We start from the raw sequence: 22117 nt of genomic DNA on the forward strand, positions 1-22117 counted from the left end.
CGGGGTCTTTTGACTTTAAGAGTGGGAGGCCTCAGTGTAAGTGCCGAGACGTGCCCCCGAGCAGGTGCCGAGCTCCGTGGCCTGCCGTTTGCCGTGGCGGCTGCCGGCCTCTCTGGCTGCCCGCCCTCCAGGCCCAGCTCTTCCTCCTCACAGCGGTGATGACTTGGCTTTGGGTTTCGGTTCACGTTTCTCAGGTGGGCCCGATGGGGTTTTATGGCTTCGCCATGCTCGGCCATGCTGTGCCCGGGGGCGGGAGGTCCCTCTGAGGCGGGAGGGAGGCAGGTTTGGAGGTGTACACCCTGGTCAGGGCCCTCTGTGAGAGAGCGCGCCTGCGCACTGGGAGGTGGCCATGGCTTGGGGAGAACCCCCTTCCTTCTTACAGACGTCTTGGAGGAGTGAGTCTAGATCAGAACTTTGTTTGCCATTCTAAGTCTCAGCCAGGACATCAAAACTCAGCTCAAGGTTAAGCCCAGAGTAACATTCCAAGTTTTTTCTCTAATCCCCTTCCTCCCTAAATGAGATCCTACACGGCACCTGATGGAAACCAGATTGTCAGAGGATGGATGGGGACCTGGCTGGGCGCTTTCCCAGCCTGGCCAGGATTGGGCGTGCGGCCTGGGCGAACCTCTGTGGTCTGATTTGTAAAATGAGGGATTAGATGGATCAAAGGTTGCAGGCTGGCCTGGCCACGCCTGTGGTTGGAGTTGTCAGCAGGCCAGGGAGGAGGGGAGCATGTGCCAGGCCAGCCTGGTGTGCGGACCGGGGCCTGGAGGAAGGGGTGGTCCCGGCCGGGACCTCAGCACTTGTTGACAGAGGAGGGCTGTGAAGAGCAGGCAGCCCCCTCTGGTTGTGGGAAGGAGGAGGGCTTGCAGAGTAACAGTGGACAGGGGGAGGGAAGGGGAGGGGGGAGGAGGGAAGGCTCCTCATGCCCAGGAGAGGTGACAGTGATGGTGGCGGCGGAGAGAAGGGCACACATCTGAGCTCCATGGGTTGAATTTGATCAGAAACAGTTTCCTCTGTGCGGGGGACAGGACCGAGGGCTGGCTCTAGGGGACTGGTCCTATCTTGGGGTCACACTTTTAGGACCACGCGCTCCCAGTTCACAGCCCGCTCAGTGTCCCGTTGGCCTGTTCCTTTCCTCTTCTCTACTTGGTTTCTGCTCATCCTCCCCCTCCTTCCGAATGTGCCCTCTCCCAGGCTTGGTGGCTGGCTGTGTGTGAACCTGGTTTCCGAAGCCCTTATAGGTGTTTGCTTATTGCTAAAGGGTGTGGGCGTGGCCCTTCTTTTTTCCTCACGCACTCCACGTGGCGCTGACTGTGCCCGGCATGCGTCCCCCGAGTGCCTGCTCCCCAGGCTCTGTCCTGGACAGAGGAGGGCCCTGCCTGTTGTTCTGACAGTGCTGGTTCAGATTCTGTTAGATGAGAACATGGGAGGGTTTGGAGCAGGAGAAGGATAAGCTATGGCTTAGTTTCAGAAAGAATTACTCCAGCTGAAGCCGGTTTGGCTCAGTGGATAGAGCGTCGACCTGCGGACTGAAATGTCCCAGATTCGATCCCGGTCGAGGGCATGTACTTTGGTTGCGGGCGCATTCTCTCTCATCGATTATTCTCTCTCATCGATGTTTCTAACTCTCTATCCCTCTCTCTTCCTCTCTGTTAAAAATCAATAAAATATATTAAAAAAAAAAAAAAAAAAAAAGAACTACTCCAGATACTTGTGGGTGGGAGGGGTGGAGCTGAAGCAGGAGGACTAGGTGGGGGCCTGGTGTCAGGTGTGGGGCAGACCCATTGGCCTCCTTGTTCCTGCCCATGGATGTGAGAAAGGGGCGGGAAGTCTTACCGGGAGCAGGACTTTCCCCCCTGGGGCAGCGGGGCACAGTCCGCATGGGCCTGCCGGGAGGTGGAGGCCCACCGTGTCAGTTTGGTTTTGGACGTGGTGAGCGCCTGAGGCATTGCAGCCGAGCCCCAAACCACATCTGGGAGCTGTGTGCTGTGGTGGTGGTAGATGAGGTTGGAGGAGAGCGCAGTGTAAGAACAGGCCTTAAGATTCTCTAACATTCAGGAGCTGCAACCTCTTACACTTTTTACTGATTTTAGGGAGAGGAAGGTAGAGAGACAAAGTGGTAGAAACATCAGTGATGAGAGAGTGTCCTCAATCAGCTGCCTCCTGCACGACCCCTTACTGGGGATGGAGCCTGAAATCCAGGCCTGTGCCCTTAAAGGGAATCGAACTGTGATCTCCTGGTTCAAGGGTCAGTGCTCACCCACTGAGCAACATCAGCCAGGTGGTAACCTCTCTTGAGTATTAATGTTTACATCTAAATGGCCTTAAATAAATTTGGAGCAAAGGAATTTTAAGTTAATATTACATGCACAGCATTTTTTATTACATTATCATTTTGCATTAATTATACAACATTAAAATCAGAAGCAACATTAATTCATCAATGAATTTTGTTTACCAGAATTATTTGGGTAGATAATAGGCCTAATCCTACTCCCCACCCCTTCAATGTGTGCACTGCTCTTTGGCCTAGGCCAGTGGTTGGCAAACTCATTCGTCCACAGAGCCAGATATCAACAGTACAACGATTGAAACTTCTTTTGAGAGCCAAATTTTTTAAACTTAGACTTCTTGTAACGCTACTTCTTCAAAATAGACTCGCTCAGGCCGTGGTATTTTGTAGAAGAGCCACCCTCAAGGGGCCAAAGAGCCGCATGTGGCTCGCAAGCCGCAGCTTGCCGATCCCGGGCCTAGGCCCTGGGTTAGAGAGCTCTGACCTAGCCACCGAGGGGACGGGAGTGAGCACGGCAGCACGTCTTCCTGGGAACAGAACCACCCAGCGAATGGGAGCAAGCTTCGGGAGAGTGTGCTCACGGACGGCCCCTGTCAAGGGTTCAGGGTGACGCCCAGGAAACCAGCAGTCTGGCCTGTGGGGGTCGGACTAACGGTGTGGTGACCAGGACCACCAAAGGGTGTCTTGTGTGAGGAGCTTGCACTTCCAGAAGAAATAGTTTAAAGGATGCACATTTCTCCAGTGTGCGTGCTACTGAGGGCTTTGGTGACTGGGCACATACTGGAAATGGATTGTGACGTTGAGAGCACGCATAACCCGCTATGTGCTGCTTGCCGTGGCCAGGCTGTCCGGCGGTCCTGGGTGTGGTTTCTGCTCTCCAGAGACTGTGTGTTAGGAGGGCTGGACAGCAGTGACAGAAGCAGCAGCAGCCCAGGACTTAAACAGGGAAGGGCCCAAACATTAGTTTATCCAGTTATTTTGGCATTGATTTACAGCGTAAGCAATTGCTGCTGAACGGCTCTGCCAAAACCAATTGTTAATATGTCTGAGCATTAGTTGGCAATTATAGAGCCCTTACTCTGTGTCAGGAACTGTCATACCCATTGACGTGAGTGTGCCACCCTGGTGTGGGCAGTGTGGGGCTGGGGAGGGTGCAGGAAGCTATGACGTAGGTGGAGGCACAGCTCTGGGCTCCTTGGGGCTCCTGGTTATGTTGCTGCTTCCTGAGTTCAGAGCTGGAGAAAGCACACAATGCCAATCCCCCGGAGAAGCTGTGCCCTGCAGGTGCCTAGCAGTGGACAGCCCTGAATGTTCTAGTGGAAGTTCAGGGCATCCATGGGCAGTTCAGGTGGCAGCCCTGGAGTAAGAGGTGGGGAAAGAGGCTGAGACATCCGCATGCAGGCCATCTTGTCCACCGGTCGTTGGCAGCTGCTTCTGCAGCAGATGGCACTGTTGAGCGTTCACATGAAACACAGGTATCCTTGCATCTGGTGCCACCTCAGATTCCTGCTCTAGATCTCTGCCACTAACTGCCCCTGACAATTCTTTCCACATTCCCGACCATCCAGCAAACACTGGCTCTCTCAGAGAATTGGTTAGCTCTGCATCTGCGGCCATCTCTCCTCCTGACGGGGGACAGCCAAGGGGACTTTCCAGACTTCCACTCCAGGTTGGCTTTCCCTTCCCCATGCGGCCGCGGGCCACCTGAGTGCAGGGTCGGACTGCAGCCACTTGCTGCTGACTGGGCCAGCGCATCTGTGAGCACCATCTGTAAACAGACTCAGCGTTTTCTCCCTTAGCTATTGGTCGTAGGAGTTCCCCAAGAGGCCAAGGTCACTTTTGAAGGAGTGGCAGTGCAGCCACGGAACTGTGCAGTCCATGTGGGATTTCAGGGTCTTCTTGCTCACGGCGCCCTGGTGGGCAGCTCAGTGGCTCCTGTGTCAGGCAGACAGCCTTTTCCTGTCTGAGGCCATCGCTTTGAGAACCACTGGGAGTGATGGATGATAAGCCCAAGAAGGAGTGTCTTCTGCTTGTCCATTCAGTGGACATTGCCTGCCTCTGAGCGATGCTATGAAAGGTGTTAGTAGAAGGAATGTGATTGGGACCATGTTTGTGTTCTCAAGGAGTTTACAGTCAAGTTCATCAGGAGAGACAGGTCTCCTGGGAGAAGCTCTGACATGCTGGGGGAGCAGGAGGAGGACGGACGAGAGGAGTCTGAGAGGGTCGGTGATGTGTGAACCCTGTTGAAAGCGGAGGGGCGTTTTCCAGGTGGCGAACAGAGGAGAAGCGTTCCTGCCCTCCCAGGCAGGTTTGCTGGCAGAGAGGCAGGTCATTGGCAGTTGGACATTGATGAGAGAGAAACATCCATCAGCTGCCTCCTGCACACCCTCCTACTGGGGATCAGGCCTAAACGGGCAGTCAGACATCACTTGAGTGGTCCCAAGTTGGAGAGGGACACCCCCTGCCCCCGTGCATGAATTTCATGCACCTGGCCTCTAGTAATAAGATAAAAGCAAACATTAATGAGAAACAATTTTAAATATGGACATTCCATGAAGCCAAAAGCTAGTTAATTCTTTTAAGATTAATAAAATGGATAAGCCTGAGCCAGGCCAAAGATTTGAATAAATACTATATAAGCCTGGGAAAGGATATGTAATGTAATCACTAGGGAAAGCCACAGTGAGACAGTTGCGCACCGTCATTGCAGTGGCTAGAGTCAAAACAAGTTGCGCATGGATGAGGATGTAGTTCACCAGAACTCTCCAAAGTGGCCTTTGGAGAACCTGGGAAATTTCTTAAACATTACACAGGATGCCCTGACGGATTGCTCAGCTGGCTGTAGCATTGTCCTGATGCACCAAGGTTGTTGGGTTCAATTCCTGGTCAGGGCACTTAGCCAGAACCAACTAATGAATGAATGGGTAAGTGGAACAACAAATGATGTTTCTCCCTTCCTCTCTCTAAAGTCAATGAACATGTCCTTGGGTGAGGATTAAAAAACAGACATTTACCTTCCACACACCAAGAGTTGGACATGAGTGTCTATAGCAGCTATTCTTTTAAAAATATATATTGATTTTTTACAGGAGGAAGGGAGAGGGAGAGAGTTAGAAACATTGATGACAGAGAAACCTCAATCAGCTGCCTCCTGCACATGCCCAACTGGGGATGTGCCCGCAACCAAGGTACATGCCCTTGATCAGCATCAAACCTGGGACCCTTGAGTCCACAGGCCAACGCTCTATCCACTGAGCCAAACTGGTTAGGGCATCAGCTATTTTTTTTTTTTTTTAATCTCCCGAGGATCTGTTTTTACTGATGCTAGAAAGGATGGGAGAGAGAGAAACATGAATTTGTTGCCTTCTTGTACATGCCCCGACTGGGGATCAAACCCACAGCCTAGCTACGCGCCTTGATCAGGATTGGAACCCACAGTCTTTTTGGTTATGGGATGACTCCAGTCAACTGAGCCACTTGGTCAAGGCAGCAGCTGTTCTTTGTAATAGCCCAACCTGGAAACAACCAGAATTCTCCAAATGGAGAATGCATAAAGAGTGTGGCTCACCTACCAATGCAGTGCTACTCAGTAATGAAAAGGAGACGTTTCTGATACATCCATACATGGATCACCTCCCGATAACAATACTCTGCAAAACAAGCCAGCCTGAAGAGGATATGTGTGTGTGGTGCCATTTTATAGAGTTCTGGAAATTGCAAATTAGTCTTTAGAGACAGAATTCAGTCCAGTGGTTGCCTGTGACTGGGGTAGGATTGGAGGAGAAGGGAGTAGAAGTTGGGTAAATAGAGGCACAGGTAACTTGGAGTGGGTAATGGCGGTGTTCATTGTCTTGACTAGAGGCCCAGTGCATGAAATTCATGCTCTGGCAGGGTCCCTAGCAGCTACCGCTGCTGGCCGGGCCTCCCCCCTCCCCCCTCCCCCCGCTGGGCAGCCTGCCCCCTGGTTGAGCTCCTGGAAGAACTGCAGTCGAGGGGACAATTTGCATACTGCGTTTTTATTATATAGGATTATTGTGATGCTTTCACAGGTGTGTACATGTCAACATTATTCAAAGTGCATGCTGCAGATATTTTCAGCTTATTGCACCTCAGTTCTGCTTTAGTACAGCTGTAAAATGTTTTCAAAAAGATCACTGGAATTTATATTTGTGTTTCACATTTAATCAGTTAGGAGAGTAACCACCTGGTGGGGCATTGTTGTTTGGATAACTTAAATCGTGGTCAGGTGTTGTGGTGCATGTGTGTGTTTAGTGACCTGTTTGTTGTGGTGCATGTGTGTGTTGTAATGACCTGCTTTCCTGAAAAAGGAGTGGAGGGAGAGTTTCACCTCCTGGGAGGACTAGCATCGTATTTGAGCGTGCTGGTCAAGCGTCGAGCAGTTTTGACTTTGGTTCAGGACATTGTCTATGACGTCTCCATGGATGACTGCAGCTAGCTCCATGGCTTTCCTGATCACATGCTGGGGATCCCAAATTATATGTCCAGTTGCATCCTTTCCCAGAATGTTCATTCAGAAACAATCCAATCCCCCTGCTGTTTGGAGTCTAACGCCCACTTCATATGTGCAGCGCCCAGAGCAAACCCTCGGTTCTCCCGCTGTCCCAGCCCGTCCCCCCCAGCACTCTGTTATCAGATGTCCTCGTCACCTCCTCAGGCCCATCAGTGAGTCCTGTGGCTCGACCTCTACACCCCGAGTCTGGCTGCTCTGCTCCTTCATGCCCCTCCTGCGCCTGGGACCACCTGGAGCACGGTTCCTCCCACCCCAGCCTTCACCCTATTGTCTGTGTCCATAGGTAATCATGTATGTATATAAGATTATGAAAGTTCCTCCATATTCCCCCGTCTGTCCATGTTTCCATGCCTCTGGTTTGTTTTATTCATCGGTTTATTTTGTTCATTAGATTTATTTTTATTTTTTTATACAATTGTTGATAGATATGTATTTATTGCCATTTTATTCATATTTTTTACCTTTTTTTCTTCTTCCTCTTCTTAAACAGTAGCCATCAGCATGTCATATAATACTGGCTTGGTGGTGATGAACTCTAGCTTTTGCTTGTCTGTGAAGCTCTTTGACTGACCTTCAATTCTAAATGCCCCTCACCTCTGTCCCTACCATCGGTCTCGATGTGCATTCCAGAGAAGTAAAGACTTCTCTAGGTGTCAGACTTCTCTCAGCCAGCTTTCAGGTGGTTTTGAATGATGGCTATTCTGTATTTTCGTTGTAATTTTGATGTGGTTGTGGGAGTGGCGAGAACTGGCATTTACCTACACTGTCTTCGTGGTTCTCCTGATGACTTTTTACTTGCCTGTCTTATTGTCTTTGACGAGAGCATTAACTCTCAGGACCAAGATTTTCATTTCATTCCCCATGTGTTCCCAGTGCCTGGACCAGTGCCTTGGCACATGGTGGGCTCCCAGGAAATACTGGACGGACGGACAGATGCATGGTGCTGGCTCTTTTGATTCTGGCTTGGGGGCCTTAGTAACCTGGGAACCCAGCATCTCTTTTGGTAAAAGATGGCCTAGAAAGGTGTGAAGGCCGGGGCCGTTTGTTGGTGGTGGGCTGTTCTCCAGGACTAGCGACAGAAATGGCTTTTGGGTTACGTAGTTAAGTCAGCATGGTGTGGCAAATTGTCATCATTTAGACTTCTCACATGTGTTGGGACAGAGAACAACAGTGACTGCCATGGTCTTTCATGGTTTGAGGAGCAGTCTGGAGCCTTCTAGAATACCACTGAGAGAGAGGGCTCAGTTCGCTCCCCTCACCCCCCAGGCGTTCACATGGCTGGCTGCTCAGCTGGGTTTGGGTCAGGCCTTGCAACCCTGGGAATGTGACAGGGTAAGCAGTTTTGCCCCTGCTTATAAAAGGCAAGAACCCGTGCAAGCCCCTCTTCGGTCCAGTGCTGCTGTCATTTGTTCATTTAGATTCTCCGCCCCTGTTTAAGCACCTGGTCCCAGCTGGCCTTTCCGGGCTGTGGAGTGGAGCTGGTGCACCTGTGGTCCAGTTAACCAGGGCGTGTGTGCGCCTCAGGGTGGAGGACAGGGAGGAGCTGGGGGGCCTGGAGGGGGCCTGGAGGGAAACGAGATGTGAAATAGCCCCAAATTCCCGGGGCTGCCTCCCTCCTGATTCACCCTGTGCAGGGGCCCTGCAGAGGGCCAGGGGCCTGGGCAGGGGCGGGGGCGGGAGGAAGAGGCAGGTTTCCATCGCCTCCATCCTGCCTGTGCTGTGGCAGAGCTTGCCTGCCCCTGGAGGGCATACCTGGCTTCCCTGCTCAGCTATTGCCCAGGTGTGCTGTCGAACCTCTTCAGGAGTTACAGACGTTTTCTCTGAGGAGCGATGATTCTCTTGGGCTCATGCTGATTTGGGTTAAAGTCTTGGTGCCTGCTTGCTGACGTTGTTTAGGCCTGTTTCTTATTTACACATGTACTGACACTATGACAGATGGCCCGTCTCCCCCTGCCCACCTCCACTGCCCCACCGCCTGTACGTTAGGCCTGTTTTTACATGGGAGCCCGTTTGTGTGTTTTAAAGGCAATTTTACTTTTCTGTTAGGGCGGTTGGTAATCTTTGGGAGAGGACAGGATCATAATCTTGCTTCTTCCTCCTGCCCTGGAGCTTCCACCCTGCCCTCACCCTGTAGTTTCAGACCTGATTACAAATATGGACATCGAGATTGGATAGCTGTCAAGCTGGAAGGGAGACTGGGTTTTTTGGGGGGGATTTGACCCCCAGTGGCCGCCTTGGAGGTGGGTTGAGCCTGCTGACTTGTGCCCCGGGCCTGAGCAGTGCACCAACAGACCTAGAGTGGTGACTCTGAACTTGGTTGATGCAAAGCATCACTTTCATGGGTGCTTCCTCTGTCGGAACACTGGTTCGCGCTGCATGGTGGGAGCTAACACAGAAGTCAGGGCAGGGCCCGTGGAGATTTCTAACTCCCCTAAGATGCTCTGGCAGCACTGTTTTATTTGAAGTACGATGAGATCCTAGAACATGAGGTCCAGTTTTCTTCAACAAATTCTCTACTTGATGTTTCTTTCCCTAAACACACATGCATTGTAATTTCAGAGCGACGTGTTTTTTAATGATCTTGGTTTTGTGGATTATGTATTGAAAATAGAAAACATTTTTCTATTCCAGACTCCGTTTAACTTTGGCATGAATCACAGAACTCCACCCTACCCCGCCGGGGACTACTGTCTTCTGTGCAGAAGCGAGCGGAAAGACTCCTCCTTCCTAGAGAGCGGGATCAAGACTGCGAGCAAATTGGCCCTTTCCGTGGCTCCCAAGGGCAACAGCGTGCTGCACCTGCCGCTGTGGGTGTGCCCCGACTGCAGGCGCACCGTGGAGAAGGAGGAGCGGCACGGCGGCCTGGACCAGCCCGCGGTGAGTGCCCTGCGAGCTCCGCGCTCCCTGACTCCAGCCAGAGGTCTGGGCTTCCTGGGCAGTGAGGCTGTTGGCCCGGGTCTGCTCTCTGGAGCAACTCCTACTGGCCATCCTCTGTCTCTGCCCCCCCCGCCCCCGCGGGCTGTCCTCCTGTCCTCCCTGTCACACCGGCAGGAGGTGGTAGGGACCTACTGGCCATCCTCTGTCTCTGCCCCCCCCGCCCCCGCGGGCTGTCCTCCTGTCCTCCCTGTCACACCGGCAGGAGGTGGTAGGGACCTACTGGCCATCCTCTGTCTCTGCCCCCCCCGCCCCCGCGGGCTGTCCTCCTGTCCTCCCTGTCACACCGGCAGGAGGTGGTAGGGACCTGCCCCCTTGGTCAGACAGCTTGAGTAGCATGCTTTCAGTGTGGTCTCAAGGTTTCTTTGGCAAACAAAGCAGTTTTCTGCAAAGCTAGAAGGCGTTAGACACTCCGTGTGCTGGTAGCTCACCCGAGGTTCGTTCCCAGCGGCAGTTCTCCCGTCCTGCTCTCCTCCTCTACCTGATTCCATGTCTCACTACGGGGGGCTTTCTCGAGGCCCAGGCTTGCCGGGGAAGGCCACACCTTATCTGACTGCTGGCCCAGACTGCGGCTTAGGGGCCGTGGCTCTGAAAGGGCTTTCCAGTCTGCTCTCTGGGTTCTGGAAGGACTTGGCTTTTGCAGCTATTTGAGGCCCCACAGTCTAGGCTTCTCTGCTCCTTTGGTCTCTGCTTGGAAGCTGCTGTCCTGTGACCCGTGTTCTGACCTCAGACTGCTCCCGGTGAGTGTTTGCTGCTGCATAGGGTACGCTGTCTGGTCTCCTGGTCTCCCCTGTCTCCTTGCTGCCTGCCACTGAGCCGGGGATTTCTGTTTTGCGGTTTCCTTGAAGGCAGCACCCCAGTCTTGTGTTATGTTCTGGAGTAGTGCCTTGATAACTAAGCCTGGAAAGAAATGGATTTTGGCCTCCCACATGCCCCTTCTCCTGCTCTGTCCCTCTGGCGCCGCTTTCTGACCACTGCGCATTCACTTTGTGTTTTGTTGTTAATCTTCACCCGAGGATATTTTCCCATGAATTTTAGGGAGAGTGGGAGAGAGGGAAAGACAGAGAGAAGCATCAATGTGAGAATAACACATCAGCTGTTTACCTCCTGCATGTGTCCCGACCAGGGCCAGGCTGAGGAGGAGCCTGCAACTGAGGTATGTGCTCTCAACCAGAATCGAACCCGGGACCATTTGGTCCACAGGCCAAATGCTCTATCCATTGAGCAACACCGGCTAGGGTTGTATTCCCTTCGTATTCCTTCTTCACTGGAACATGCTCCGTGAGGGCGGTTGTTTTTGTGTCGTGTTCCTTACCGAGAACAGTGCCGAGCCTGGCATATTTTAGTGCCCAAAGTATTCCCATTAATGAAGGCATAAGTCAGTGTTTCCCAAACTTTTGACATATGTGTGCCCCTTCTATAATTTTCGTAACGCCGAGTACCCCTCGTACTCCTGAGAACGTAGAATTAGGCGCAACTAAGCACGGTGCAGTGCATATCCCCACCAAACTCCGGTGCAACAAGTACCCCCACCAAACTCTTCCCGTACCCCTGGGGGTACGTGTACCACACTTTGGGAAACACTGGCCTAAATGAATGAACAAAGAAAGGAGGAGGCCGTGGGCTCCCTCATCGGAGATGAAGAAGGTGGGTAGGCAGCGTTGAGTTTTTAATCCGCAGACATTCCTGCTTTGTCACGTTACTTGTCTCCTTTCTGTGTGCACTTCCGGTGTTTGGTCTCCCCGGTTCTAGCCACTCGTGTAGCTTGTTCCCGAGCTCTGTCAGCGGCGTGTCCAGTCCCCACCGCCCAGGCTCTCTGTCCCTTCAGCTCTGCTGCCCTTCCTTCCAGTGTCCAGTCCTGTCCACCTGCTGTCCTTCGGAGAAGGGTTGCTGCTTCTCTTCCTGGTTTGGACGCAGGTGGAAGCACCTCTGATTTCTCTTGCCCTTCGGGAGTCTCGCTTCCAGACTCCCCGTTTGCCCTGATAATGGATTATCCAGTGAGGCTTTCCTCCGCACCGAAAAGAGTGACCCAGGTCACCGAGGTGTCTCATTGCCTGTGTTTGCAGCTTGGACCTTCTGTTCTTTCATAAAGTTGGCCTCTCTGTGTAAGCTGGTTACCATTGCTGGCCTTTAAAAACAGATATAATTTACATGTGGAAAGGTTCGCCCTTTTAAAGGGGATACAGGTCAGTGAGTCTGACAAACTCTGGCAGTTGTGTGACCACCACTGCACAGGCTCCCTGGCTCACTCTCACCGGCAGCAGCTCCCCTCGCACCCCTCCCTCAGCCTTCGCCCTGGCTCCATTCCGCGGTCCTCCTTTCCCGGCACTCGGCCTGCTGTGTGTGTGATGAACAGCTTGTTTCTCATTTGCTGTGGATGGATGTGGAGTTGCTTCTGCACTTGGACTTTGCTCTGGCTACGTCACCACACCCCATGTGGTGGGAACCTTTCTTCTCTCTTCCCAACTCCCTCCCCGTCAGGGCCAAGCTCCTTCTTACCCCCTTGTCTGGGGCTTCCAGGTACCTCTCCCTTCCCACCCCCACAAGGCTTCATGCTTGGTTATTATCTTCCTTTAAAAAAAATTCAGCATATGTTTAGTGATTGCCGAGAGGGAAGGGAAAGGGAGCGAGAGAAATGATGAGAGAGACTCATTGATCCGCTGCCTCCTGCATATCCCCTCCCGGGGACCAAGCCCGCAACTCAGGCTGTGCCCTGACCGGGAATCGAATCAATGACCCCGTGGTGCCCGGGCAGCCACGCCGCGGGGCTGTCCTTTCCCTCTTACGTGTCACAGACCTTTCCTGTCCGGGGTGCTGCCCAGGAGAAGCAGGAGCTCTGGAACCGCCTCTGTTAAACAGCCCGCCTTTGTCCAGCCTCCTTCCCGCTGCACCATCTCCTCTCGCCCCTTCAAACCAGGCATGTCTCTGAATGTGAAACTTCCGGTTTAACGTTTTAAACTTCCATGTCTTTTCTGGTTAGTTTTGGTAAACTACTTTTAGAAATTATCAGTTATTGCCGAAACCGGTTTGGCTCAGTGGATAGGACCATCAGCCTGTGGACTGAAAGGTCCCGGGTTCGATTCCCGTCAAGGGCATGTACCTTGGTTGCGGGCACATCCCCAGTAGGGGGTGTGCAAGAGGCAGCTGATCGATGATTCTCTCTCATCGATATTTCTAACTCTGTATCCCTCTCCTTTCTTTGTAAAAAATCAATAAAATATATTAAAAAAAAAAAAAGAAATTATCAGTTATTGGTATGCAATTGTGTGCAGACCGTCTCTTTAATTCTGACCGTATTTGTAGATGCAACTCTTGGATTTCCTCATATTTCTGGCCCCCCCCCTTTTTTTTAACCAGTCTTGCTAGAAGTCTGTCAATTTTATCTTTTCAAAGAAGAACTTTTTAATTTTTAAAATCTCTCTCCTTTTACCTGGTCTGTTTCATGCATCACTGCAGCTTTATGTGAGTGTGACGTGTGATTAGTGAATGCTGTGGGACAGGAGAGGTGGGAAGGTACCCGTGAACACAGCAGTTGCTGTCCCTCTCCCTTGTCTCTCCGCCATCCTCTCATCTCCAGAGGATCCCTGTCAGGTTCTGGTCTGTCCTCTGGAGGCGTTCGGGTTGCTCTGGAGGAAGGTGTGGCGGCGGACACCTGCCAGTCAGAGACACGAGCGTCTCCAGGTGTCTTGCTCTGGAGCGGGGTGCGCATGCCTCCAGCGGGAGGGGCTGCTGACGAGCGCCCTGGAGCCGGAGCAAGGTGCCGTCTGCTTTGGGGAGCTGCGTTCCTGTGCTGCTCTCACCGGAGACGGTGGGAGCCGGAGCCTCGCCAGCCTGCTGCTTGGGAGCAGGAGGAGAGAGCCGTCCCCGTGCCGCTGCCCGAGGCCTCCCGGAGTCACCGGCTCCTCCCAGGCGGTCCCGCTGAGCGTGGCCACGGAGGCCGTGGCTTCTCCTTTCTTTCGGTGGCTGCTCTCCTGCTTTCCTAGGTTGTGTTCTTTCTTACCCGCCAGTCCCTGTTCTTCTCTGGTATGTGCTGGAAACCTCTAATTGATGCTCTAGATTTTAAAATGTTAGTTGTATTGGCTCAATTATAAGTATTACCCAATTTTCAGTATTTCTGTTTTGAACTATGAATTATCTACTATTCATAAATATCCAAACATACCTCTAGGTTTACCTAGAATCATACTGACTTTTACTTCACTGCTGTTAGAATTAGCGGTCATGGTCTGTGGTCGGTCTCACTAATAAGTGGTTCAGTGTTTATGAATGTCCGTGGGAGCTTCAGAATGTCTCCTCAGGTTAGGCAGGAGAACTCCATGTCTTCCCTTGTTAATTAAGCTCGTAGCCCTTTTGTATTTTTATTGGTTCTTTGTGTGCTTGACACTCTCAATTTCAGAGTAATATCCGTTAAAGTCTCCTACTGTCATGTATATTTGTCTTTCTTTCCTTATAAATATTTCCATTTTGATTTACATGTTTCAAGGCTGTGCTGGGTGAATATAGGTTAAAATGATTAAATCCTACATTGTTCCCTTTTTTAAAATGTATTTTAATTTTATTTATTTTTATTGGTTTCAGAGAGGAAGGGAGAGGGAGAAAGAGATAGAAATATCAATGCTGAGAGAGAATCACGGATTGGCTGCTTCCTACATGCCTCCCACTGGGGATGGAGCCTGCAACCTGAGCATGTGCCCTGAAAAGATTCGAAAATGGGACTCTTCAGTCCGCAGGCCAAAGCTTTACTCACTGAGCCACGCCGGCTGGGGCCGCATTGTTCTTTTTCTTGCACTGAAATCATCTGAGCCCCTTTGTCCTAAGGGCTTCTTGCTGTGTCCTATGTGAACTCCTCCCCTCTCCTCACTTCTCCTATTCAGCCCCTGGCTGTGGCCTGCATTGGGTGAGCAGTCGTCACAGAGGCGGCTTAACTTGGTCTCTCTTGTCCTACCGTGTTTCCCTGAAAATAAGACATCCCCTGAAAATAAGACCTAGCGCAACTTTGGGAGAAAAAATTAATATAAGACACTGTCTTATTTTCGGGGAAACAGGGTACTTGTCAGTAGTGACCTTGACCTTTGTCCCTGAAGGATTGCTGGTCTGTGTCGGTTTAGCTCTCACCACACAGGCCCGGCGCCCAGCACATCCCCCTGTGCCCCGCAGGCCTCCGTCTTCTCCAGAGCGCGCTCCTGCTCTTGGTTAGCTAAGCCGATGCCCTCCATCCCACTCATCGTCCTTGGGTGCCTGCTGCTTTGAACTTGGCACAGATACCAGTGCAGTAGCATTACTTTGCGTCTCAGGTATTTTGTTGGAGACTCGCTTTGCTGTCACCTCCTGATGCACCGCCGCCTGGTGTCCGGGCTCCTGCTGGAGCGCCGCCCGGGATCTCAGGCTCTCAGCTGTCTGGGGCGCGGGGGGAGCAGGCAGTCGTGGGGGATCTATAGCGAGAGCTGACTCAGTAGCGTATTTTTCAGTGAAAACTATTTTCTGAAACAAAAATAATTTAGTGAGGGCTCTGGTCCATGCGGCTCAGTTGGTTGTCATACCATGCACCAAAAGGTTTCGCGTTCAGTTCCCAGTTGGGGCGCATGCCCAAGTTGTGGTTTGATCCCCGGTGGAAGGCATGCAGGAGACAGCCAATCGATGTTTCTCTCTCTCCCTCTCCCTTCCTCTCTTTCTCTGAAATCAATAAAAAATTATTTAAAAAAATAATTTAGTGATTAGAGTAGCATTGTTTAGAAAATCTTTTTAATGTTTGTTTAATAGGAGATGCCAGATTCTCAATCTAATGTTTGTTTAATAGGAGATGCCAGATTCTCAATCTGTCGTGATAGGCTGTTTTGATTGGAGAAAATATTTCAGTAGCTTTTTTACAATAGATAACTGCATTTTCTTCTAAGCACGCTGACCAGAAGTAGCTTGTTAATGGTGAGTTCCAGCGAAGAGTCAGGCAGCAGCAGTTATTTCCCTGTGTTAAACAAGTCCTTGCTCTCACACTCTGCGTGACTCCTTGCAAACGTGGGACTTGGTAACACCACGCACTGGTCATCGGTAAGAGCAGTGGCTTACCAGGTGAGGCAGACGGCGCTGATGCCGGCACCTCTCCTGTTCGGTGGGGAGAACGCATGTCTGTGCTCGCCACCGCACTCACAGGAAAGCCGGAACGCTGAGCAGCTTTGGGCCACGGAGATGGCACAGGCTTGCCAGACTGATTCTTGCCGGAAAGCTCCGATTTACTGATTAGCCACCGAGAGTGGCAGCTGTTTCCCTGGAAGCGACAGGCTCCGTTCATTCATTTTTGAGAAAATGTCTGGCAAATGGCCACGTCTGGATTGCCTTGTTCAGTCTGTCAGGCCTTCTCCCCACATGGGGACGCTCTGTGTGCGCTTCCTGTTTCATCACAAAGAAGGTTCTGGAGCCGTGGCTCAGGGCTGGGCTCGGACACATTTCCTGGCCCTCTGCACGGGCGGATATATTCCTAGGAGTGGGATTACTGGGTCAAATGGGAGTTCCATTTTGAGTTTTTTGAGGAAGCTCCAGACTGTTCTCCACAGTGGTTGCACCAGTCTGCATTCCCATCAGCAGTGCACGAGGGTTCCTTTTTCTCTGCAACCTCGCCAACACTTGTCGTTTGTTGATTTGTTGACGTTGGCCATTCTGACAGGTGTGAGATGGTGCCGCATTGTTGTTTTGATTTGCATCTCTTAATAAAACAAGACTTTTATTAGACATGTTTTTCAGATATTTTCTCCCAGTGTGTGGCTTGCCTTGGCATTATATAACACTCTTTTATGAAGAGCAAAAGCTTTACATTTGGGCCAAGTCTAAGGTATCAACTTTGAAGTGGTTTGGGCTTCTGTGTTCTACGGGAGAAGTCTTGGCTGCCTAATGTTTAAAGAACTTTTGCTCTGTGTTTTTTTCTAGATGTTTTATGGTTTGAGCTTATACATTTGATCTGTGACCCATTTTGAGTGAACTTTTGTGTCTTTTGTAAAGAGTTGCAGTTCATCCTTTTTGTATATGAATGTCTAGTTGTTCCAGACTGTTTGTTGAAAATACTGTTTTTCCTTGTTGAATTACCTCGGCATTTTCATAAAAAAACAGTTGATGCCACATGAGTGGGCCTGCTTCTGGACTCTGAGCGCCACTTTGCATACGTACGGTCCTTTGCCAGTGTCATGCCGTCTTGATTCGAGAAGCTGAGGTATGAAATCTGGTAGTAGTGGTCCCCAGCTTTGTTATTTTTAAGTGTTTGGCTGTTCTAGGTCCTTTGTGTTTCCATAAAAAGTTTAGAATCGTCTTGTTAGTTTCTGCAGAAATACCTGCCCTGAGATTTTAACTGGCACTGTGTTGAGTTATAGACCAGTTTGGGAAACATTGACACCTTAACATTGAGTCTTCCAATCCATGAATGTGGTATGAACCTTCATTAAGTTAGGTCTTTCATGTTTATTCTTAGAATAGTTTTCTAATCTTAAAACTATAGGCTTTGCATATAGTGTATTGAACACTTTTCAAAGTATTGATATTTCATATTTTTCTTGCTATTTTAAATTATGCTTCTAGAATTTTTAAATATCCAATTGCTTATTGCTAGTATATAGAAATGCAACTGTTTTTTTGTATATTGCATTTATATCCTATGAAATCCCATTTATTTTAGTGGTCTGTTGGTAGATTCCTTAGGATTGTCTACGTAGATGATCATGTCATCTGTTAGTGATGTGGTTCTTCCTTTCCAATCTGTATGTCTGCTGCTTTTTCTTGCTGTGTTACATGTGTTAGGACCTCTAGTATGAAGTTGAATAGGAGCGGTGTGAGCGGACATTCTTGCCTGTTCCCAGTCTTAGGGGAAAAGCGCTTAGTCTTTTATTGCTAAGTACGATGTTAGGTGTAGGTTTTTATAGATCAGGTTGAAGGAAGTATACTTCTGATTTTAGTTTGCTGAGTCTTATCATGAATGGATATTTCATTTTGTAAAACTTTTTCTACATCTATTGAAATGATCATGGAGGTGTTTTTGTTAAAATTAGTTATGGTGGTTTATTTTATTTTTTTAAACATATTTTATTGCTTTTTTACAGAGAAGAATGGAGAAGGATAGAGAGTTAGAAACATCAATGAGAGAAACATTGATCAGTTGCCTTCTACAACCTCCCCTCCCCCACACATGAGGATGTGACAGCAACCAAGGTACATGCTCTTGACCAGAATTGAGCCTGGGACCTCTCACTGCGCAGGCCGATGCTCTATCCACTGAGCCAAACCGGTCAGGGCTAGTTATGGTAGTTTTTAAATGTTGAAGAACTGCCGAAACCGGTTTGGCTCAGTGGTAGAGCGTCGGTCTGAGGACTGAAAGGGCCCGGGTTCGATTCTGGTCAGGGGCATGTACATTGGTTGTGGGCACATCCCCAGTAGGGGGTGTGCAAGAGGCAGCTGGTCAATGTTTCTCTCTCATCGACGTTTCTAGCTCTCTATCTCTCTCCCTTCCTCTCTGTAAAAATTAATAAAAAATATATTTAAATGTTGAAGAACGTTACGTTCCTGGGATAATCCAGAGTTGGTTGTGATGTATGTGTTATCCTTTCTGTAGGTTGCTCTGTTGGATTTACTAACACTTTAAGGATTATTGTGTCTTATGTTCCCAGGGTATCTTAGTCTGTAGGTTTCTTGTCACCCAATATCTCTGTGTGGTTTTGTTGTCAGAGTATTACCTCATAGAATGAACAAGGAAGCATTCTCTCCGGTTTTTCTTTGAAAAGTTTGTGTAGCATTCCTGTTACTTCTACTAAATGTTTGGTAATTTCCTGGTGATGCTGTCTTCACCCAGAGTTGCTTTATTGGGACAGTTTTGAACTAGGAGTTCAATTTATTTTATAAAGTTTATCTCTTAATTTATGGGATCTGTGGTGATTGCACACTACCCCCACTTCTTTCATTCCTGATATTTTGGTTGAGTTTTATCTCTCTCTCTTTTTCCCCCCTCACAACCTGGGTAGAGGTTTATCCTTTATTCCTCTTTAAAAAACAACACATTTCGGTTGAATTGATTTACTATTTTCTATTCCATTAATGTTTGCTCTTAAGTTTATTATTTCTGTCTCTCTATATTTTTATTTATTTATTTATTTAAAAATATATTTTATTGATTTTTTTATAGAGATGAAGGGAGAGGGATAGAGAGCCAGAAACATGGATGAGAGAGAAACATCGACCAGCTGCCTCCTGCACATCCCCCACTGGGGATGTGCCCTCAACCAATGCACATGCCCCTGACCGGAATCGAACCTGGGATCCCTCAGTCCGCAGACCGACGCTCCACCACTGAGCCAAACCAGTTTTGGCTGTCTTTCTACTTTATATTTAATTTGTTATTCTTTTTTTTTTTAAGTCGGTTGTGTTTTTTTAAACATATTTTATTGATTTTTTACAGAGAGGAAGAGAGAGGGATAGAGAGTTAGAAACATCGATCAGCTGCCTCTTGCACATCCTTCCACTGGGGATGTGCCCGCAACCACGGTACATGCCCTTGACCGGGATCAAACCCGGGACCCTTCAGTCCGCAGGCTGACGCTCTACCCATTGAGCCAAACCGGTTTCGGCTGTCTTTCTACTTTATATTTAATTTGTTATTCTTTTGGCTTCTTAAGATAGAAGTTTACGTTAGTGATTTGAGACCTCCTTTTCTGTCACACATGTTTAATTTTATAAAATTCTAAGTATTATTGTAGCTGCATTCCCAAATTTTTGATATGTTGTCTTTCATTCTGCTCAAAACATTTTATTATTTCCCTTATGATTTTTCTTTGACCCCTGGCTTTTTAAAAACATATTTTTTATTGATTTCAGAGAGGAAGAGAGAGGAAGAGAGAAAGAAAAACTTCAGTGATGAAAGAATCATTAATCAGCTGTCTCCTTCGCACCCCCTACTGGGGATTGAGCCTACAACCCTGGGCCTGTGCCCTGATCGGAATCGGGAATCAAACCATGACTTCCTGGTTCATAGGTCAACGCTCAACCACTGAGTCACACAGTCTGGGCGAGAGAGAATCATTGATTGGCTGCCTCCTGCATGTCCCCCACTGGGGATCGAGTCTACATCCCAGGCATGTGTCCTGTCTGGGAATTGAACTGTGACCTTCTTGACCCATAGATTATTTAGAAGTGTTTTTTTTTTTTTGTTCATTTGTTTTTAACCTCCAAATATTTTGGGGTATTTTTCAGGTATCTTCTTTTTTCTTTTCACCTTTATTTTTTATTTCATTTCTTTTACAATATACAAAATAAATCTGTTAGCAAATTGTAGATATAAAATAATTAGCATTTACATGAAGTAAACATGAATATTTCAAGAAAAACGACTTTAAATATAGTGTTACATGCAATAAACATTAATATTTTAAATATATTACTAAAACTGTTCTAACATAGTATAATATTACAAAAGTTTAATATTTTATAAATATTAAAAATCTGCAAATAACAGGATTATTTCTATTATATTCTAAGATATTTTTTTCTTTGGCTCTATTTTTGATCATCAGTTTATATTGTTCATTATATTCCTTACATGAGTGAGATCATATTTATCTTTCTCTGACTGGCTTATTTCACTTAGCATAATGCTCTCCAGGACCATCCATGCTGCTGCAAATGGTAAGAGTTCCTTTTTTGCAGCAGTGTACTAGGTGTGCCAGTTAATAATGGGATTTTTTTTCAATAGATGGAGTTGCACATATGTTGATATATATGCGATTTGATATGTATGCTATTTTGATATATTGACAGCAAGCTTCAAAACTTCATATGCCAAATTTGCTGAAAGTGTTAACATCATAGATATTTTTACACTTAAAAATGTCGAATTTTCCCTAACTGGTTTGGCTCAGTAGATAGAGCGTCGGCCTGTGGACTGAAAGGTCCTGGGTTTGATTCCAGTCAAGGGCATCTATCTTGAATGCAGGCACATCCCCAGAAGGAGGTGTGCAGGGGCCAGCTGATCGATGTTTCTCTCTCATAGATGTTTCTAACTCTCTATCCCTCTCCCTTCCTCTCTGTAAAAAAATCAATAAAACATACACACACACACACACACACACACACACACACACACATGTATTTTCCGGCGTATAAGACGACACTGTGTTCTAGTAAAAAGCCTGCTCAGATTGGCCAGAGTCGGAGAGGCGGTCTATTAAAAAAAGAGTTGGTGTTGCCTCGGAAGTGGGGGGTAGTCTTATACAGCGAATATAAGCCTAAACCTATGTTTTAACTGTAAAATTAGGGGGTCGTCTTATACTTCCGGTCATCTTATGCTTTAACTAAAAAAAAATATATATATATATATATTATATATAATATATAATATATAATATATATAATATATAAATATATAATATATATATATATATTAGGGGGTTGTCTTATACGCCGGAAAATACGGGGTGTGTGTGTGTGTGTGTGTGTGTGTGTGTGTGTGTATTTATTTATTTATTTATTTATTGTTTGAAGCATTATAAATAGTAGCACATATGTCCCCCCTTGAATTCCCTCTAGCCTCCCCCCCGCCCCCCACGAATATGCCTTCACCTTCCCCCCCCTCGTGTCTTGTATTCATTGGTTATGTTTATATGCAATAAAAAATATTAAAAAAAAATTTTAAGTGTTGAATTTTATGCCAAAAAAAGAGCATTTGTGGGAAGCTTTAATTCATTATTTTGAAGAAAAAGTTATCGAACTTGGGAAGCCTATGGTGAGCATACTCCATCTCAAGATCCTTGTGACCGCTAGTTTAAACGCTTTAAAAGTGATGATTTCGATGTGAAAGACAAAGAACATTCAGGTCAATCGAAAAAGTTTGAAGACCAACAATTACAAGCATTGAATGAAGATGCGTGTCAAACTCAAAAACAACTTGCAGAAAGATTAAACTTTGCTCAGCAAACAATTTCTGATCGTTTACAAGCAATGGGAAAGATTTTAAAGGAAGGAAAATGGGTGCCACATCAACTGAACAAAAGACACATGGAAAACCGAAAAGTCATCAATAAAATATTTCAATGGCACAAAAGAAAGTCTGTTTTGCATTGAATTGTGACTGGCAATGAAAAGTGGATTTATTTTGAGAATCCCAAATGCACACAATCATGGGTTGATCCAGGGCAGGCGTCTTCAAACTACGGCCCGCGGGCCACATGCGGCCTGCAGAGGAGTCTGATCCGGCCCGCCAGGTTTTTTGGGCAGTGAGCGCAGCCGAGGTGTTACAGTAGGAATTAGTAGTTCATATAGTCCGGCCCTCCAGCTCTCTGAAGGACCGTGATCTGGCCCCCACTTTAAAAAGTTTGAGGACCCCTGATCCAGGT

General features: G+C 48.1%; 1 protein-coding gene across 4 annotated transcripts in view; it reads left to right on the forward strand.

Annotated features, from left to right (window-relative positions):
• Window positions 1-22117, forward strand: part of FAM193A (family with sequence similarity 193 member A) — a 104571-nt gene that overhangs the window by 23656 nt on the left and 58798 nt on the right. For all 4 annotated transcript variants that reach the window (XM_045573983.1, XM_045573982.1, XM_045573981.1 and 1 more), the window contains exon 2: window positions 9459-9704. In XM_045573983.1, the coding sequence (XP_045429939.1) occupies window positions 9459-9704 (246 nt within the window). The remainder of the gene's footprint in view (window positions 1-9458; window positions 9705-22117) is intronic.

The sequence above is a fragment of the Pipistrellus kuhlii genome, unplaced genomic scaffold, assembly GCF_014108245.1.
Source record: "Pipistrellus kuhlii isolate mPipKuh1 unplaced genomic scaffold, mPipKuh1.p scaffold_m20_p_58, whole genome shotgun sequence".
NCBI classification, from domain to species: Eukaryota; Metazoa; Chordata; class Mammalia; order Chiroptera; family Vespertilionidae; genus Pipistrellus; species Pipistrellus kuhlii.